General features: G+C 37.7%; 1 protein-coding gene across 2 annotated transcripts; it reads right to left on the minus strand.

The window, feature by feature from the left end:
• Positions 1-385: 385 nt before the first annotated feature.
• Positions 386-18,190, minus strand: LOC131240834 (persulfide dioxygenase ETHE1 homolog, mitochondrial-like). Of its 2 annotated transcripts, XM_058239322.1 has the most exons (9): positions 17,699-18,177; positions 12,721-12,849; positions 6,524-6,631; positions 5,090-5,224; positions 3,616-3,657; positions 3,448-3,507; positions 3,310-3,363; positions 823-847; positions 386-699 (listed from the first exon to the last, which is right to left on the minus strand). In XM_058239322.1, exons 1-9 carry the CDS (start codon positions 17,945-17,947, stop codon positions 587-589), a joined length of 915 nt encoding a protein of 304 aa, XP_058095305.1. In that variant the 5' UTR covers positions 17,948-18,177; the 3' UTR covers positions 386-586. The 2 variants fall into 2 exon arrangements, with proteins under 2 accessions (XP_058095305.1, XP_058095306.1); XM_058239323.1 differs by lacking the exon at positions 12,721-12,849 and having other exon boundaries at positions 17,699-18,190.
• Between the last annotated feature and the right edge of the window lie 200 nt (positions 18,191-18,390).

Consider the following 18,390-nt stretch of genomic DNA (forward strand, 5'->3'; position numbering starts at 1 on the left):
GCAGCAAGTACACCTGCAAAGTGCATTCAGTCGAGTGCACTTAAAAAGATGGAAAATTGAATCGTTATTTCAGTTCGAGCGAGTTGAGTCCCAGGGTTTTCAAATCTTCAAAACTTGTTAGTGATTAAAATCAATTCTGAAATTTGATTCTGCCATCCGAGCACACAAGATAGAAACTCCAAGTGGAAGGGAATCAGGTAAATTCAGCTTAATTACAGCAGATGCTGATGATCCTTTTACAGTGCACCCTGACCATCCTCTACGTTAACACCAACAAGCTTCGTTTTCATTGTTCTTGCAAAGAACACTGAGCCAATCGTTAGTTAGTCAACACAACACAACCATTAAAAAGGAAAAAAGAAAAAATAAAAATGGAAAGCAGGTCTGATTGTAAAAGAGCAATGGGGTGGTTTCATTAGCATGCTCAGAATTATTCTGGGATGCCAAATGAAGATTTTCAGACATGGGCTTCCAGTTCTAGTAACAGCCAATTCCTTTAATTCACACAGAAGGCATCTAACAATATACATGTACCTAACCCCTGCCTTGCTTGTTTGATACATCACAATTTGAAGGGCTTGACCAGTTAGAGGCTACCGGATAGAGGTTCCTTAACCTTTCCAGCTACATCTTGCAACCCACAGACCATATTTGCTGGCACTGCTGCATCCATCATCTTCGGATATGGTAAATTCAAATCTGTAAGACAAGGCATCTTACATGAACAAGTTAGTGGCTGTTATATACATGCAAAAGATGAAATTCGTAGTAACAATAACCAGATTTAATAATATCACATTCACAATACAGCAGTATACTCACTTTCCATAATTGTCTTGAATGTTTCCTGTGAAAAGAATACCGAGATGGGCATTAGAACTCCATTCTGATATACACATGTATACATTGGGTAAATAAAAGGGAAAATAAAAATAAAAATTGACAGGGTAAAAATGAAAGTTGAAACTGCACTTTGATGGATAGAATTTGTTCCAACTTGCTGCATTTGTTATAGTTCCCACTTATCATAAAAAGATTATGTGCCATGATTTCTAGATACAGTTGCTCATACATGGTAAATATCACAAACTTTCCTGAAAAGAAAAGAAATTCAACCAAATCTATATTACAGTAGTTTGAAGAAAATGGCACTGAGGTATTGGGGTTGCTGATAGCTAGGCCCATCCAGGGCATGACATATCATGGCTGTCATGGGCTGCTTGGCTCCAAATTCCAGGATTGCATGCTGGGGTTAGGCCTGACTCAGGCTTCAGCTGGGCGTCAATAGAAAGGCTATCAATTGTGAAGCACAATTGTGGCCCACCATCTAGTCAGCCCCATATTTAGACAAGGGGCCTGTGCCTAACAGGCCTGATGAGCATTAATATGTCATGCCCTGAGTGCTTCCCCAAGTGTGGACTTTGACGCTCGAGTCATAACCCATTTGTGAAGGAGTCAGTTGATCATCCAAGTGTTAGCTAGGCTAACTTGAGAAGCAGAGAGAGCACATAAGGAAGAGTTGAAGGAAGAAGCCTTGTATTCCACCAGAACTCGAGAGCTCGCAACTTTATGAGGTGCCCTCCGCCTCGTATAAGCACAATAAGCTTCTAGCTTACTTTACATGAATGGCTAGAATAAAATCATGTGGTAATTGTCCAATAGCCATGATACTTTAGTAATCTCCTAAACTGTTCTACACAATTCTCTTCTACAACTCACTAGAGAACTCTAAAACATTTCAGAGATTTATATAATACACGCTTCTACCATTCTCTAGAATTCTCTACATAATGCTAGCCTACTCTGGAATTCTCTACACAATATGTACATAACCTCTAATGTACAACGGCTATCAAAAACCCTGATTTAGCCTCTTGTGAACATCTGGGCTATGACACCTAGCTGCTCTTGTCAGGCCAAGTCCACCAGGCCTTTGGGGCAGCCAATTGACAGCCCTACGGGACATATTTGCTGCTTCTGCAAAACCAATACTGTTCATTGCTTCTGGGAAACTGAGAACATCTTCGAGAAATTTCTTTGGTTAAAAAAGAAGAAGGTATTTTCACCATAAGATGGGTACACACATTATTCACTTTTAAAAAGAGCAGTACCAGTTGCAGGCAATGTTTTAAATATCAAAGATATCGGCTGATATATCCCACGATATATCTTGTATCCCATTTGTGGGATATGAAATGCATAGATAGTGCTGATATATCTCACATATTCGATTCAGTGAGCATTTTTTATTTTGATCCATTTTTTTTTGCTATAAATCACGTTAAATCAGTTTCAAATGGTTACAAATTTATGATTCTTCATATTTTCAATGAAAAATCATGGATTTGGAGCTTTGATTTCGAGATTTGGGGGAGATGGGGAAAGTTGCGGAAAATTGGAAAAAATTGAAATTTCTCAATTTCTCACAAATAAGTTGCAAATCTTTGTATCCAAACACAAAATCAAACATGTATGTAACCTGATCTAGTGATTCTTCTTTTGCTTTTGAATGTACTGTTTGTGTTTCTATACATGTCTTCTTACGTTTATAAATTATATGAATAGACTTTAAATATAACTGCATCAGTTCAGTTGGACAGTGCATGTATTAGGACCCCATACAAAGGAAACCCCTATTATGTGCACTTTTTTTTTTTTTTTTTTTTAATGTCTTAATTTCCTCTAAGTGTGTTAACGTCTTTTTTAACAATCCTTGAAGTTTCCATGAAAAATTTGACCAATTTCCCAATGTTCCCATGTTTCCCAACAACAATGATAAATTACACATACAACCGATATATCCCATGTGATAACCGATATGTATCTATATCCCAAGGGTGCGATACATTACGCGATAACGATATTTAAAACATTAGTTGCAAGCATCTCCATTTGTTTTTTTTTTTTTCCTCTTTGTTTTGCAAAGCTTGTAGAAAATTTGCATATTTAAAAGTCCCTCATATCTGAGTGACTAAAGTAACTGTTGCATCCCCATCCTAGTTCTTGGGGTTGGCTTTATGGATCTTGTTGTGCCAATCATTAAGGCCTTATCCTTGGTAGGTGAATAAACCTTCATATCTCTTCTCATCAGCTTGATCCAAGTCCTTTAGGTCTTCCCCTCATCCTCCTTCAAAGCTCTATGCACCCTAATGAATGTTCCCTTCCTTTCCAGGGCCATCTCCAATTTCTATGGTATGCGTCTTATTTATATAAAAATGAAATGTTCATTGCATTTAATAATATAAGTGCATAGTTTCCTAGAGAAGTTAAATTTATGTGAGAAACATCAATACGTGTTCAGAGACATACCTCATCCTTTGTCAGACGAGGATTGTAGAGCATCTCCTCACCCACTGTGCTAACCTGAAACACATCCAAAGGGTGGTGTAAGGCTTCAAGAAGCTAATAAATACATTTGAGGTGCAAGAGGTGTTAAATGTTTCTTACAGTGAAGCCTTTGTAGTCATGAGCAGGATACACCAATGTATCCTTTGGCAATGTGAATATCTGAATGCATGCGATAAAAAGAAGTGAACGTTAATACGCTATAAGGATACGTGAAAAATGGGCTTTCTGCAGAAAAGGAAAATGCCATTTTGCATTTCACGCTCTTGCCTGTGAATGCACTGATTTGTAAAGCTGATGTGAACTTCCTCCCTGCACGTGAAAGAAATCAATTCAAAAATGTAAGCAAGTGATGTATCTCAAACTCTCAAGTCTTCGTTACCTCCCAAATGAAAGAAGATCACATGGTTTCCCACTGTGAACCATTGACTGAAGTATGCAATCTAGAATGACCAATATATCCTTTTACATAAATATAATGATCAATAAAATAAATAACCCTAGAGGGAATGGACTTCCGTACACCAATACCAACATAAATACAAACAAGATGGAGTAACTACATAACCATTAATACACCCTCTTGGGCTGCTGAAGGCATCCCAGTCACTTTCAGCTTATAAAATAATGATTGAAACAATACTTTTCTTCTGTAGGTCCAGCGAATGCATCTTCCGGTTGATACCATAGGAGCAAATGGAAAACTGTAATGCTCTTACCATCACCTCATCTCTCACTAGGTGACACAACCTACCTAACATGCTTCATCTGCCCAGGAAGCCACTCATAAGGAAACTTCTGTTTCCCATAGACTATCTCCATGGATGACAAAAATCATAAGATTTTAGTCCCTGTCTTTCCCAATAGTGGATCTTTAAGCAAATCAACTCAAATGCAGCAGAATCCCACTGCTCTATTCTTAGCTTCGGCCTTTAATTCTAGATCGGGGTTTATCAGATAAATAGTGGCTCTATCATTCCTCATTATAGACATTGTCTCCCATAACATACAGCACCAGTAGTGGATCTCCAATCAGCATTTGATAAACCAACATGCAATAATCTTTTTCTGCAGTGTTGGAGCAAGAAATGCATATTTCCAGTAGAGTAAATATATCCAGCATAGGGTGTGCATTCCTTCGTGATTGGATGCTGCCTCACAATGCTGGTAGCATATGCCATGTTGGGAGTATAGAATAGTGAAACTTCGTGAATTCATGCTAGTCTTCAACACATGACAACTTATAAGAGTTCATGCTAGTCCCCAGCACATGATGACATCAACAAAGACATTCTTATAAATCATAATTTCACAAGAAAATCATGTGGTTCTGTTCCACCACAACCAGGTCTTGGCCAGGATGTCCGCCGCATATATTCCCCGAGTGTATTTCTTTTGTCGGATCTACAAATTTGATTCCTATATTATACTTCAGTTTTACCAAATCATTCTTCAATTAATATTTTCACAAAGAAACACATTTTAGACTGAAATTAAACAGTCATCATCACTAGTCCTGCAACTGCATCAACATATGCAGCTAACAAGATTCTTGTAGTCGCTGAATCCTAGATGGATGTAATGGTCTATTGTAGACCTGCTTGCTCGTTACTTAGGTGTTCATCTTAAGCTGGCCCGTCATGGGTTTCTCGATCAACAAAATATGTTACATATACAAGCTACGTGTGCACGACTTATTCCTTAGAAGAAGCAGATTTGCATTTCATGGTTAGCACATATATACCTGAAAGTCTGTCCTGCCACATCCACGTATCAATAATGCATCTCCTGTAAAAGCCATCCTTGGGCGAGGTTGATCAGGTCCATCTCCTGTCACATAGCTGACACAACCCAATGTATGACCAGGGGTGGCACGAACCTGAAAAGAATGCATACTTCATATACATCACTAATGCTAAAATATAGCAGACTATACACCTCCCACCATTGTTAACGCATATTCTTCATACAGTTTTGTGTTACTTAGCATGGAGTTGAGTGCGCGAGCTTTACACAAAGTGAATACTAGGTATGTAAACAAATAGAAAGAGAACTCAGTTTTGTGGAAAAGCTTGGCACGCTAACTAGAACTAGATAGGTGTTTTGGTAACAATCTTTGCTTCAAGGCATGAAAGGGCTTCCAAAATGGGACCTCAGCCTTCTAAACAGATTGCCAGAAGATTTTTTTTTTCCCCTGTATTGTGCATTTGGCTTGGAGTTAATTCATAAATAAGAAATCTATATAATCTGTTACAAATAGAAGAAGAGACATTTCTATGGGACTGTTACTAACAGTAATTGCAAAAACAATTTCAGATTTCAGTGATTACCAACGGAAGAAAGACATTTCTACAGAGCTGTTACTAACTGGAGTAGTTGCAAATGTAGTTCCTATTTTCAGTCTATGTATTAGATACAGATATTGATGGTTTAATTATTTGATTATTTTTGTTCAAGATAATAAGAAAGTGAGAATGTCCAAGGCAATATAAGTAAATCATACATGTACAATTGTTATGTTGCTTGTATGTTATGATTTCCATGAGTAATGTGCATGAAATTACATCTCTTGTGGACAAAAAGAACTCTTTCCACGGCTGCATACTGATGCCCATACACACTCAAACCTCTGGTAGCTATTACGTCATTTTTATCCACAACTTACCAAACCTCTCATTAAACAGCATTGTTTCATTACAACTCCCCTGATATAACTTCAGGTTACAACAACATTCTTTTAGTCAAATTTGTTTACTTTCTCTCAGATTTCTGATTCAACATGAGTGCTAAAAACTAGTGATTAGTTTACAGATTACAGGATTATCTCATTCAACATATTATAACCTATTGAACAAAAAAAAAAAAAAAAAACAAGAAGAAGAAGAAGAAGAAGGAACCAAAGAAAGCTGAGTACATCAAAACAATACCATTAGCTGAATCTTAACATTTTATCTAGAAGTGCAATTACTACCAAGAATACTAATTACAGAAAACATATTGGGCATGTTATTTGCTTTGTTTTCATGAAGAGTACACTACACTAGAGCTCATGACTCTCCAAACTGTTTACATGGAAAACAAAGACCTCAAAATGAGAACAAAATGGCAAGTTTCGGATTCGGTTCATTCAGCTTATGACATAAAAACACAAAACTAATTAATCAATCCACATCCCTACCTCCAGAAAAAGATTACCAAAATATATTTTATCACCCGCTTCAACCAGAAGATCTGCTTTTGAAGTGCTTGCTTTAGAAATGATGGATTTCACACATGGCAACCTACCCTGCAAGAAGTAGTTCCAATTGGTACAAGAAAATAGAGATATACCATACCAAAAATAGATATTGACCGAAGTACAAAACATAAAATGCAACAAGCTTTCCTCGCACACATTCTTTAGCATTTGTTGAGGAATATGCAACGCTAAACATATTTTGAGAGTGATAATAATTGCAAATAGGCCCCCCCTTTTTTTAAAAAATAATAATAATAATTGCAAATAGCCCTTCAAAGAAGAAAAAAGAAAAAAGAAAAGAAGAGAGAGAGAGAGAGAGAGAGAGAGAGAGAGAGAGAGAGAACATTATGTAACATCCCGAATTTTCTTAGCCATAGTTTATACTCGTGCCCGAGAAAACCAAGTGTTAATGATGTATAAATTGGATCTTTTTGAAAATTGCACCTTTTTTTTTTTTTTTTTGGTCGTTTGGATCACATACAGATACATTCATGAAGGTAACATTCACAAGAATAAAATCAACTATATTGATTATATTTCATCAGAGTAAAAGGAATAATCAAATGCCCTCTTAATGGGAACTCATTACATTTATCAAGTTCACAGCGGAAGTATAAAACTAAATAAATAAACTATCTTCGTATTCTTTTGGTACAGTCTTCTATAGGGAGATGGTCCTCTAATTCTTCAATCTGTACATCACCTGCATCATCTATACGGTTGGGAGAGGGTCAATGTCCTACTCATAGTGATGGTTATCCTTTAAGATTAACAGTAATTCAAGAGATTCATATAAGCAATGTAAAGGTTCTGATACGTCCCGTACTCCACAATTACAAGAGGTATCAATGCACTACATGAGATGTATGCCTAGTAAAGTATATGTGGTTTATCACACTTAGCGATCACCGCAATGTGGAATATGATTAGAGTTATTCGACTCGCCCCGCATCACATACTACGGAGATTCGCCGGCGTGTCCCACGTTTAACATGGATTTATGCGGTTACCTCAAGACAAACACAACATATGACTGGATGATTTACGTGACACGATTTGTTCATGGAGCGACTATTTGCGACATTCAATCTCGGAAGTGATGTAACACTGCATTTGCGATTTACACATCGATATGTGCACCACTACTCATGAAACATGGAATTATGTGTCGCCCCATGTGCCGCTACCGAAAACGCATTAAGTCCACGATGTTTATTCAATCGTTAGAAGAGGGATTCCCAACATAGTATTTGCACTTACAAAGAATGCATTCTGAACCATGGAGGTTCTGGAATATCAAGACACATGCTCAAGCCTTTTGAAAATAGATAGCACGAGGCCAACATAGAGAAGAGTGACAATGGTCAACTCAAACTGTGGTAATGGCCAACATAACAAATAGAAGAGCAGCAACGGCCGATTCTTTAATAAGGAGAGTGGCAATGGCCAACTCCATAAATAGAAGAGCGGCACGACCGATTCTGTAATAAGGAGTGTGGCAGGGCCAACTCAATAAATTTGGTAAGGCAAGGGCAAGGCTTGTATCATGGCCCCGCATAAATTCAGAAAGATCACTTTGTAAGTAATATTATATTGTAATATCAAAGGCAGATAATTGATGGTAAAACATATAATTGCAGGGAAGATTCAGAGTAATATAAAGGCATGTAAAAGGCAAAATAACATGGAGGCATGTAAAAGTGCAGATGAAATAACAGGAATGCATGTAAAAGGCAGGATAAATATAACAACTTAAATTAACGTAAGCTTAAAGGATAAAACCCTCACTTAAGCTCGACTCAAATCTGGCCCAGACTTAGTCCGGGACTCGGCAAGTCGACTCAGCACATAATCTCTCTCTTCCTTTCTTTATTTCCTTTCCTTTCTCTTTCTTCTTCTTTCCTTTCTTTCTTTTTCTTTCTTCCTTTCTTTTTCTTCCCTTTCCTTTCTTTTCTTTCTCTTTCTCTTCCTTTTTCTTCTTTCTTCCTTGCTACCATGTCCAGCAAGGTTGTCCGTTGTTCCTTCTTTCTCTCTCACGTTTCTCTTCTCTTTCTTTTCTCTCTCAAGTCGGACAGAAGAGGTCACTTTTTATAAATGCAAGAACTTCTGGACCCTTCTTGCGAAACCCTTACGCAGTCCTGGGTGCGTAAGCAAGGGAAACAGTGCCAGTTTCCTTATGCAGCCCTATTTCTGCTTAACACGAATCAGGATAGCGTGGTGGTCCCCGATTCTTCTTCGGATCCGTTCGACCCGAACGGATCTTCTTGAACGGCCCTGATTTGGTGTCCAACAGTCTCTGGCCCCTAAACTCATGTTCTGCTCACGCTGTTTGGCTTTGTGAATTACGCAGTTTCTGCGTACGTGACTCCCAGACGTATGTTTAGTGCAAGAAAACCAATGGAGACTGAATTCTCCTTCTTTTCATCAGCTAGGGTGGGATCGGAATCCCCTTCTCTTTGGTATGGACGGTCTAGATCTTGTGGATCTGACGTGGCCAGATTTCTTGGCCGGGGAAAGTTTCCGAGTTTCTTTCAGACGCTATAAAAACATTTGATTCCGCTCGTCTTGAGGATGGATGGGGCCTGCTAGTTCGGTTTTTGTGGTGTGATCCAACCCGGCCATCAGTTTTATCTCGTCAATTTAGGGCATGGGCTCAAGTTTGGAGTGGATTCATTGATCAGGTGGCCCACACATGGAGTAGGAAGGTGGGGTGAAACCCATTCTTCCGTCTGGTTTCGTCGCTGTAACAACGGGAAAGTGTTGACGTTGATTGTTAGCTGGTTTAGGTGGAGTTCACTAGTGATGTCCTTCGTGAGATCCACTCCGATCATTGGTTTGGCAGGATCATGTTAGGCTAGGGGCCAGAATATGGGGTGGATCCGAGGTTTGGGTGGCCCACAAGTTGTAAGGATGTGGGAGGTTTGACGTAAAACCTCTGCACGTTGTCTCAAAGAGATGTGTTTCCTCCTGTTTGGGTTCCGTACATTAGTCAAAAGAGACATAGTTGGCAATAAAATCAGGTGGGTCCCACCCCGATGTTATTGTGCAAGTCCATTCTGTTCATTAGTTGGGTCGGGTCATGTTGACGCATGAGTCCAATTTGGAAGTTGTTCGGAGCTTTAGGTGGGCCACACATTGCAAAGACATGTGAGTTTCCTCACGCGTAAAAACCTACGTGAAATCACCAGCTGTGTATATACATTGTGAGTTTATATTTACAATCTTACTCTTCTCCTTTGTCCGGACTTCCGCCCTCCATAGCTCGCAACTTCACCGTCCGAATGAGATGAAATTTAGCAAGTGATCATTATTTTACACACCCTCTCCACTGTTTAAATTTGGGCCTTCATCTATCAAGGATGACCAAGATGCTCCTTTAGTGGTTAACACATTTTGTAATCCAAAATAATATTTGTACACCTCTGATTGACAAGTTACCGGGCAGTTTGGACCTAAACCCTAAGATCTTCATGATGATCGGTTTACTGTGACGTTCGCGTGGCCCGTTTGGTGGATCCAAACATGACGGATAGTCAGATGACTTGCTAAAAATAAGAGACCTTGATGGTTAGAACTCTGGCCATGTATGTAGGTGAATGTATGATCAATTTAGTAAATGGATGGACATAACGTGGGTTTCTGGAGTGATTAGGGATTAAGCATGTGTATCGTTAGATTAGAGTGTCTTGTTCACATGTGTAAGTTTCTCAGATCATAGTTCTGATGGTGGTTTGAGCATATTCATAGGTGATGAACAAGATGAATGGATCATAATCTTGATCTGATAAGTGTACGGACGGATGTAGAGGTCAAGCAGCTAGTTTACTATGATCTAAGGGCTGAAATTTGACGTGTACAGTTAATTTATGATAATTAGGCCTGGTATAAAATTTCACATGAAACGGATCATGGGAATCACATGATCTAGAATTCAGGGGTCTAGGCTAATGACATTTTCGTAATTATTGCTGATTTAAAAGTTTTGTGAAATCTAACGGTTCTACATGGTTGTATGTACCTTTATAAACAATTTTTAGGACTTACATCTAAATCATTACGAATGAAGAATTATTTACTGATTTAGTCGAAGGAAGGTACATATATCAAACCACATGAACAACGGTCAGATGACTTGATTTATGTATGAAGATCATTCTCAACGGTCATATTCGTGTTGGAGAATAAATGTAGGGTTAGGATATTTAGATTGGCATCGTACACATATACTTATTAAGTTAGATTTCATGGTAACACTCGAGAACTTTCAATATTCGAGTATTGAAAAGTTCGGGGTGATACCAAGGTGTGTCAAAACGGTTACGTATCGGCCGTTACGGCCGATACGTAACGGTAACAGTGGGAACCGTTACGTGTTTCGGGGTCGTATCGGCCAATACCCGATTTTGTACCTGTATCGGCCGATACGGGCCCGTTACGGGGTGTAACGGCCGTAACGGGCCGTTATGGGCCCATAATGGGCCCGTAACGGTAATCTTTTTTTTTTTTTTTTTCATTTGTAGCTCTGTTTTTGCTGTTTTTTTGAAACCTCTTGCTTCCAAACTGTTTCTAACTCCTTCTACTACTAATTTCGACCAACCTTGGCTAGGTATTTGAGATAAAAATACATTATACTACAGATTTTTTTGAATCAAAGCTCGGTGGGCCATTTTTCAGAAATTCGTCAAAAATAGGTATTTATACTTTTTTTAATATATTTTGCTGTTTTAATCATGTCATATGATGTGCTAATCATAGTAGAACATGTTAATGTGCATTTTACAGATTTGGGGTGCCATTTAATAATTTTTTAATATTTTTTTCTATTTACGCATGAATTTTGGCCCCTTTTTTTAAAATTCGAAAAATCAATTTTTAATGGTTGTTTTGCTGTTTTAATCATGCCATTTGATGTGTTAATCATAGTAGAACATGTTAATGTGCATTTTACAGATTTGGGGTGCCATTTTATATTTTTTTAATATTTTTTTCTATTTACGCATTAATTTTGGCCCTTTTTTTGAAAATTTGAAAAATTATTTTTTAATGATTCTTTTGTTGTTTTAATGACGTCATATGATGTGTTAATCATAGTAGAATATGTTAATGTACATTTTACAGATTTGGAGTGCCATTTTATATAAATTTTTTATTTTTTTTCTATTTACGCATTTATTTCGGCCTTTTTTTTGAAAATTCGAAAAATCATTTTTTAATGATTCTTTTGTTGTTTTAATGATGCCACATGATGTGTTAATCATAGTAGAACATGTTAATATGCATTTTACAGATTTGGGGTACCATTTTATATATTTTTTATATTTTTTTCTATTTACGCATTTATTTCGGCCCTTTTTTTGAAAATTCGAAAAATCATTTTTTAATGATTCTTTTGCTGTTTTAATGATGCCATATGATGTGTTAATCATAGTAGAACATGTTAATGTGCATTTTACATATTTGGGGTGCCATTTTATATTTTTTTTAATATTTTTTTTTTCTATTTATTTCGGCCCTTTTTTTGAAAATTTGAAAAATCGTTTTTAATGATTCTTTTGCTGTTTTAATGATGCTATATGATGTGTTAATCATAGTAGAACATGTTAATGTGCATTTTACATATTTGGGGTGCCATTTTATATTTTTTTTCTATTTACGCATGAATTTTGGCCCTCAAAAATAATTGCAAACACCTAAATGTAAGATATTTTCATATTGCATTCATTCTAATATATCTATCATTGATAGTAGATACTTAGAAAATTAAATATATGAATTTTGTAGTCAAATTCAAGTTATCTGGTTCATAAATTCATCAGACAGTCCGATACAACTTCTCACTAAAGAGTGGACCGTTACACCACTATAAACATGTTCCAATTTATAAATGAATGCATATTTGGAATGCTTAGAATATTCCGGATTTAATCCATATTTATTCATATTTTTTTGGCAAAAAAAAAATTTTGAGCCGTTACGGGCCGTTACGCCCCCGTATCCGTATCGGTTTTGGAGGTCACCGTTACACCAACCGATACTGATACGGGACACCTTGGGTGTTACACATTATCATCATCATCTAACCCTTATAGAATAAAAAGAAGATAACAATTGCAAATACAATAGAGAAAGTCACTGACCTTTATCAGGCCAGTTCCTGTGACATGGTCAGCATGGACATGAGTATTTATAGCATAAATGAGCTTCAATCCCAGATCTTTAATAAGAGATAGGTCTCGATCCACTGTCCTGTCTACTGGGTCAACCATCTGTACAAAGAATTAGTTGACATGTACTCCAGAATTTTTATTTATTTATTATTATTATTATTTTTTTGTAGATTAAGATTAGGCAAATGTGAGTATATATTACAAATAAAAAGATTGAAACATGATAAGTTGCAGTAACATACAAATGGAAGTCATGAAGAAAGATCTAGATGCAGTTGTACTACATTATTGTTTAAAAAAAGAGAGTAAGATTAGGAAAATGTGAGTATATATTACAAATAAAAAGATTGAAACACATGATAAATTGCAGTAACATACAAATGGAAGTCATGAAGAAAGATCTAGATGCAGTTGTAAAAATTAGCAAGTACCAAATGAAAGACAACAGGAAAAAGGAGTTGTCTGAGTAGGAAAGTTCACTTCTAGCTAGTGGTTGTGAGCTGAAGTTGCTTCTAGGATAGTGGTTGTGGACTGAAGTTGCTTCTACGACCCCCTTCCCACTCTCCCTACCTCGATCAGTAAGATGGATTTGATTCAACAACAAGCCCAACATTCAATATAAACAAGCCTGGGTGCTTACATAGAGAGACTACCTATAAACTTGATTTTTCTACATTAGAATGTCCCACAAATTCCTTGATAGACCCAGCCCAAAAATCAACAAGAAATATAATCCGCCACTGCTTCTAAGCAATTAGAGAAGAAAATTATTAAGTCTTTCTTTCCAAAGGGACTAAAAGATGGCTAGCAAGGACAGATTCCATAATTTTCTAATTTTGTCTCAGTATCCCTTTCCATGCACATAGAAGGGATAACATGGACTCTAGCATCACCAAAGAGCAAGATAATGGTAAAAATCATCATGAGACTTCAAGCTGCCATAGAAGACTAATCAGATCGGTCATTTCTTTTTCTATGAGATTTCTTCTAAGGGGGATGGATCAAACCTATTCAACTTCCAGATCTACCATAGAAGTCCACCACTCTTGCCTGGGGAGTAGTCGACAATCTGTAAAGTGAAGCAAATCCAAGGTAAGCAGTTTCATTACCACTCCAGTTTTCCCAGAAGCGAACAAGCTGCCCCTCACCCACGTCAAATCTAATGCCTTGAAGAAGGATGATTCCGCAGTCATAACACCTCTCCACAGCCTTGATCCCATACTTTGCTACAATCCCAAACAATGCTAGATTCATGATCTTGAGCATTTTTATCCCTCACCAGCCCCACACCCCACCCACTCATCATGAGGTTTGTACACCTCTTTCCACTCCATAAGATGGTATTTCCACATGTCATCATAGCCTTGCCAAAGAAAATCCCTTTGCAATCTCTCCAATCTATTACTTACAGCTTGGGGGACATTGGTATATCAAAAAGAGGGCAGTGTGTATTGTGGAAGCATGGTATGCCAAAACAGTTACATAATGGTTGTAACAACGGTTATGTAACAGTAATGGTCATAGACTCGGGGCTGAACGGCCATAACAGCCGTTACCAAAAAACAAAAAAAAAAGAAAAAGAAAAAAAAGACTCGTAACGGCCTGATAATTGTCCCAAAACAGTTTTATTTTTTTGAAAAGAAAAAAAAAACCCATAATGGCCATTACGGAGGCTGTTATGGCCTGTATAGTAATAGTAATGCTGGTAGCCATTACGGCCACTGTTACCATTATGGAACACCTTGTGTGGAAGTGTAGGATAGACAAATAACTAGGTTTACTATCTGAAGCCAACTTGTGAATGTCTCATATCATTCTATAAATGGAACAGATACAATTTCAAATTCAAAAAGGATGACTGAAAAAACGCAACCTCTACACATTGCATAGAAGGTTCTATTTTAAAAAGAAGATGGATTACTGAAAAAATGTAACCCTCTACACATTGCATACAAGATTCTGCTGGAGAAAGAAGATGGATTACTGAAAAAACTCAACCCTTTAGATGTAGCATAGAAGATGGATTACTATGTCCATTTTCCATCACAAATCAACTAAAAAAAGGGGAAGAACCATAAAGCAAAGAAATCAAAGAATCAATCACCCTCATCTATGCAAATACTGTTCTGCCATTCGAAATCAAAGAATCAATGATTAACCAAAATGAAGCACATATTTCTTCACAAGTAAAACCTTTAAAATTGGCCCCACTATAACTAAAAATGCATGCAAGACAAATCTACAAATATTCTTCATAGATGAACATTAAGAAATTTCAACAGAATTTTGAAACAAGCAAATAACACACCAAAATCTGAAACTAAATGCATACTTCTTCATAAGCCATCCACTGATTGAATGATGTAACAAACTAAAAAATCAAATTATCAAGCTTCTTATAATGACTAAATAAGTCCACAGAACTGACAAAAATTGAAACAACACATAATATCTCACTAAAAACTGGATGATAAGAACCTGATCATACTGTTTGTGTGATCTCTCCTAGGGGATCAACCTCCAAAGCCCCAGATAAATTTCATGCAACCATAAGTCAAAAGTCATCAACAATTTATAAGAAAACCATGCTAACTCTAACCAAACCTCACCACCAACTCAACTCAAACCACACATTCCAATAAGGCTACTTTCCCTAAATAGATTATGCCAGTAACCCAACTCAAGCATATGCATGAGTTGATATGTAGAATATCATTCCTCCTTAAAAAATCCTTGTAGTCTAGAAAACTCCTGGATGGTGGATACCATGACTCATATGTGCAACTCATCAAGCAATCTCCCCGGGTCTTCTCGATTATCACGTACCGAAACTTGTCGTCAAAATTAAACCAATCCCTTCTCCTTTCTACCACCTCAGCAGACAAAATATAAATGCCTTTATCATTTCTCTTTAATTCAAGGAAAAGTTGAGCATCAATCCTAGGAATATCAATGGTACATAGAAAGATATCAATGCATATTCTTTCAACGATAGATTTCATAAAACAGTGCCAATTACATATTAATTGGGCAATTCTTCTTTTTGATATCTACAAAATATGTTTCCATAATTCCTATCTTTTATCATCACAACCTGTCTTGTTAGGACTAATGTATGGAGCTAGAAATATTTTTTCTCATCTTTTGTAATCCTTTCTATTTTATTTTTTGTTGTGATTGTCCTATCCACAATGGATGGAGGACCCCTTGTGATTGGGGAAAAGGGAATTGGTCATTTTTCCCATAACGGCCTTTACGTAACTTGTAACAGTTGCCATTGTTACTATTACATAACAGCTGTCATCATTACCATCACGTAACGGTTGCTAGGGGTGTACATCGAGTCAAGCTGGCCTCAGCTTGACTTGGCTCGGCCACTAGTTGACCTCATCTCGAACTCGGCTCGGCCTAGTCCTCGAGCCTGACTAGCCAGCTCAGCTCGGTTCGGTCAGCAGCTCAGGCCAGTTCGAGCTGAGTTCGAGCCAAGATCAAGCCGAGTTTGCCTGTGCAACATTTTCATAAACACCTGAACTGCACCTTCAAAATCCCACTGTATGTAAAACAGTGGCAATGGTTTTACAGGTATTTTATCAAACACCTTCCAAGCAACATAAAAATCAAGGAAAAAAAAAAGGTATTTGTTTCATATACATACCTTCCTTGCCACCAGCCACACTTCGTTGAGTCATTTCATCAAACACTGCGTGAGCAACATCAATATCAAAGTAACCGAGTCACCAAACTGGCTCGATCCGAGTTCGATACGAGCAGGGTTCAATCCGAGTCGAGTCGAGCTGGGGCTCAAAAACTCAGCTCAACTCGGCTCGAACTCAGCTTTGAACCAAGTCGAATCGAGCTTTTTTTAGTTGAGTCAAGCGAGCTAACCGAGCTGGCTCAGTTTGTGTACACCCCTAACGGTTGCCACCATTAGCATTATGGCACAACCTACTCTCAAGACTCCTTTCTTTTCCAACACTCACCATATTAACTCTTTAAGGACCCTATAAAATCATATGCTTTCTATAAGCCAACAGTGGAGATCCTTCCTCCTCACCCTATATTTCTCTATCAATTGTCATAAGTAGGAAAATAGCTTTAAGTGGTACACCTCCCATGCATGAAACCAAACTGATTTTCTGATACATTCTTCTCATAGCTTAGCCTTTGCTCAATCACTCTTTTCCAATGTTTCATATTATGGCTCATAAGTTTAAGCCCACGATGTTTAGTACAGCTCTGTACGTCTCCTTTGTTCTTATAAATCAGTACCACAATACTTTTTCTTTATTTGTTTGGCATTTTACAATCTTGTTGAAACTTTGTCAACCAAAATAACCAAGTATCTCTCATACACTTCCAAACATCTATTGGTATACCACTTGGTCCAAGGGCCTTTCTTGTTTTCATTGTTCTCAAAACTTCTTTCACTTCAAATATCCTATGAAAGTATCTATGGTATCCAACGTCATTTGAGTTTATGCTTCCTTCTATCCTTACTATGCTCTCAGAGTGGTCATTTAACAGGTTCTGAAAATAGTGTCTCCACCTTTCATTGATCTCGTTGTGTTTTACTAGTACCCTCTTAATGCATCTAACATGATCTAAATCCCTATCCTTCCTCTCTCTCATTTTTGCAAGTTTTAAGACATCTTTCTCACCTTCTCTTGTCCCCAGTCTACTGTGAAGATTATCATAAACCTTAAATTTAGCCTCACCACTTTCTTAGAAGGCTTTTTTGGCATTTCTATATTGTTCAAAATTTCCATCATTTCTAGTCCCTTGCGAGGCCCTAAAACATGAACATTCCAAGATAGTGAGGTATTGAGATATCATCTAACAACATGAATAGACTATGAAATGGAACAATTCTGCAAAGGAAACACCACAAGAATAAACAAAAGACACACCGAAAGATCCAAACTCAAGAATTCAAGGACAGAGCACTCACCACAGCCGGCTTCTCGGGGTGACCGAGATCCGCAAGCAAGTACGTGTAAGTCGAAGATTCCTTCTCGAAGAGCTGACGGAAGAGAAGCTTCGACGAGTCGGAAATCGTGCTGTAAGCTCCCATTTCCGATCGAAACCTCGTTTTGTAGAAGGAGAGAGAGGGAAAATCTAGGGTTTTTGCATAGGAGTTGGAGCGGAAGAAAAACATGGAGGGCGGCAAAGGGGAACAGAGGGGATGGAAACGGAGCATCTGCGTTTTGAATGGTGGAACGAAGAAGTATTTATAGGGTCTGGATTTTTTATTTTATTTTTCTGTGGGATTTGTTTTCTTATGAGGGAATCGACGGTTTGGTTACATGAAGATCATCGCCATTGCAGTTGCAGCTTTGCTAACATAAGCGAGTTCTAGCTTTTGCTCCCGCGTCAGTTGGCTAGTGTTCGTCACACTGCGAATGTAGAATGACTGAAATACCCTCGAGTTCGTTTGGATGCCAAAGCTTTGTAATTTGTATAGCTGTCAATAGTTCTCTGGACCGTTTGGTATCCAAGGAACCCGACCCGATTTTAAGGGAATGTATACAATCTTTTGTACCCGTTAAGGAATCGAGTTTGGTTCGGGTCTCGCCTTCTTTGACACTTTAAAATTCGGGTCTAGGTGGGTTTTAGTAAGGGTCATCAACTAGGACCTGGTTA

Source organism: Magnolia sinica, chromosome 3, assembly GCF_029962835.1.
Source record: "Magnolia sinica isolate HGM2019 chromosome 3, MsV1, whole genome shotgun sequence".
Taxonomy (NCBI): Eukaryota; Viridiplantae; Streptophyta; class Magnoliopsida; order Magnoliales; family Magnoliaceae; genus Magnolia; species Magnolia sinica.

Bases quoted from the DNA above. Each gene is read 5' to 3' on its own strand.
- LOC131240834 (XM_058239322.1), bottom strand. From the start codon at position 17,947: ATGCTCCGTTTCCATCCCCTCTGTTCCCCTTTGCCGCCCTCCATGTTT. The intron at 3,508-3,615 runs GCAAGAGCGTGA...GCATGCATTCAG, and splicing joins ACAAATCAGTGCATTCACAG to ATATTCACATTGCCAAAGGA. The intron at 700-822 runs GTGAGTATACTG...CTTGTCTTACAG, and splicing joins ATTCAAGACAATTATGGAAA to ATTTGAATTTACCATATCCG.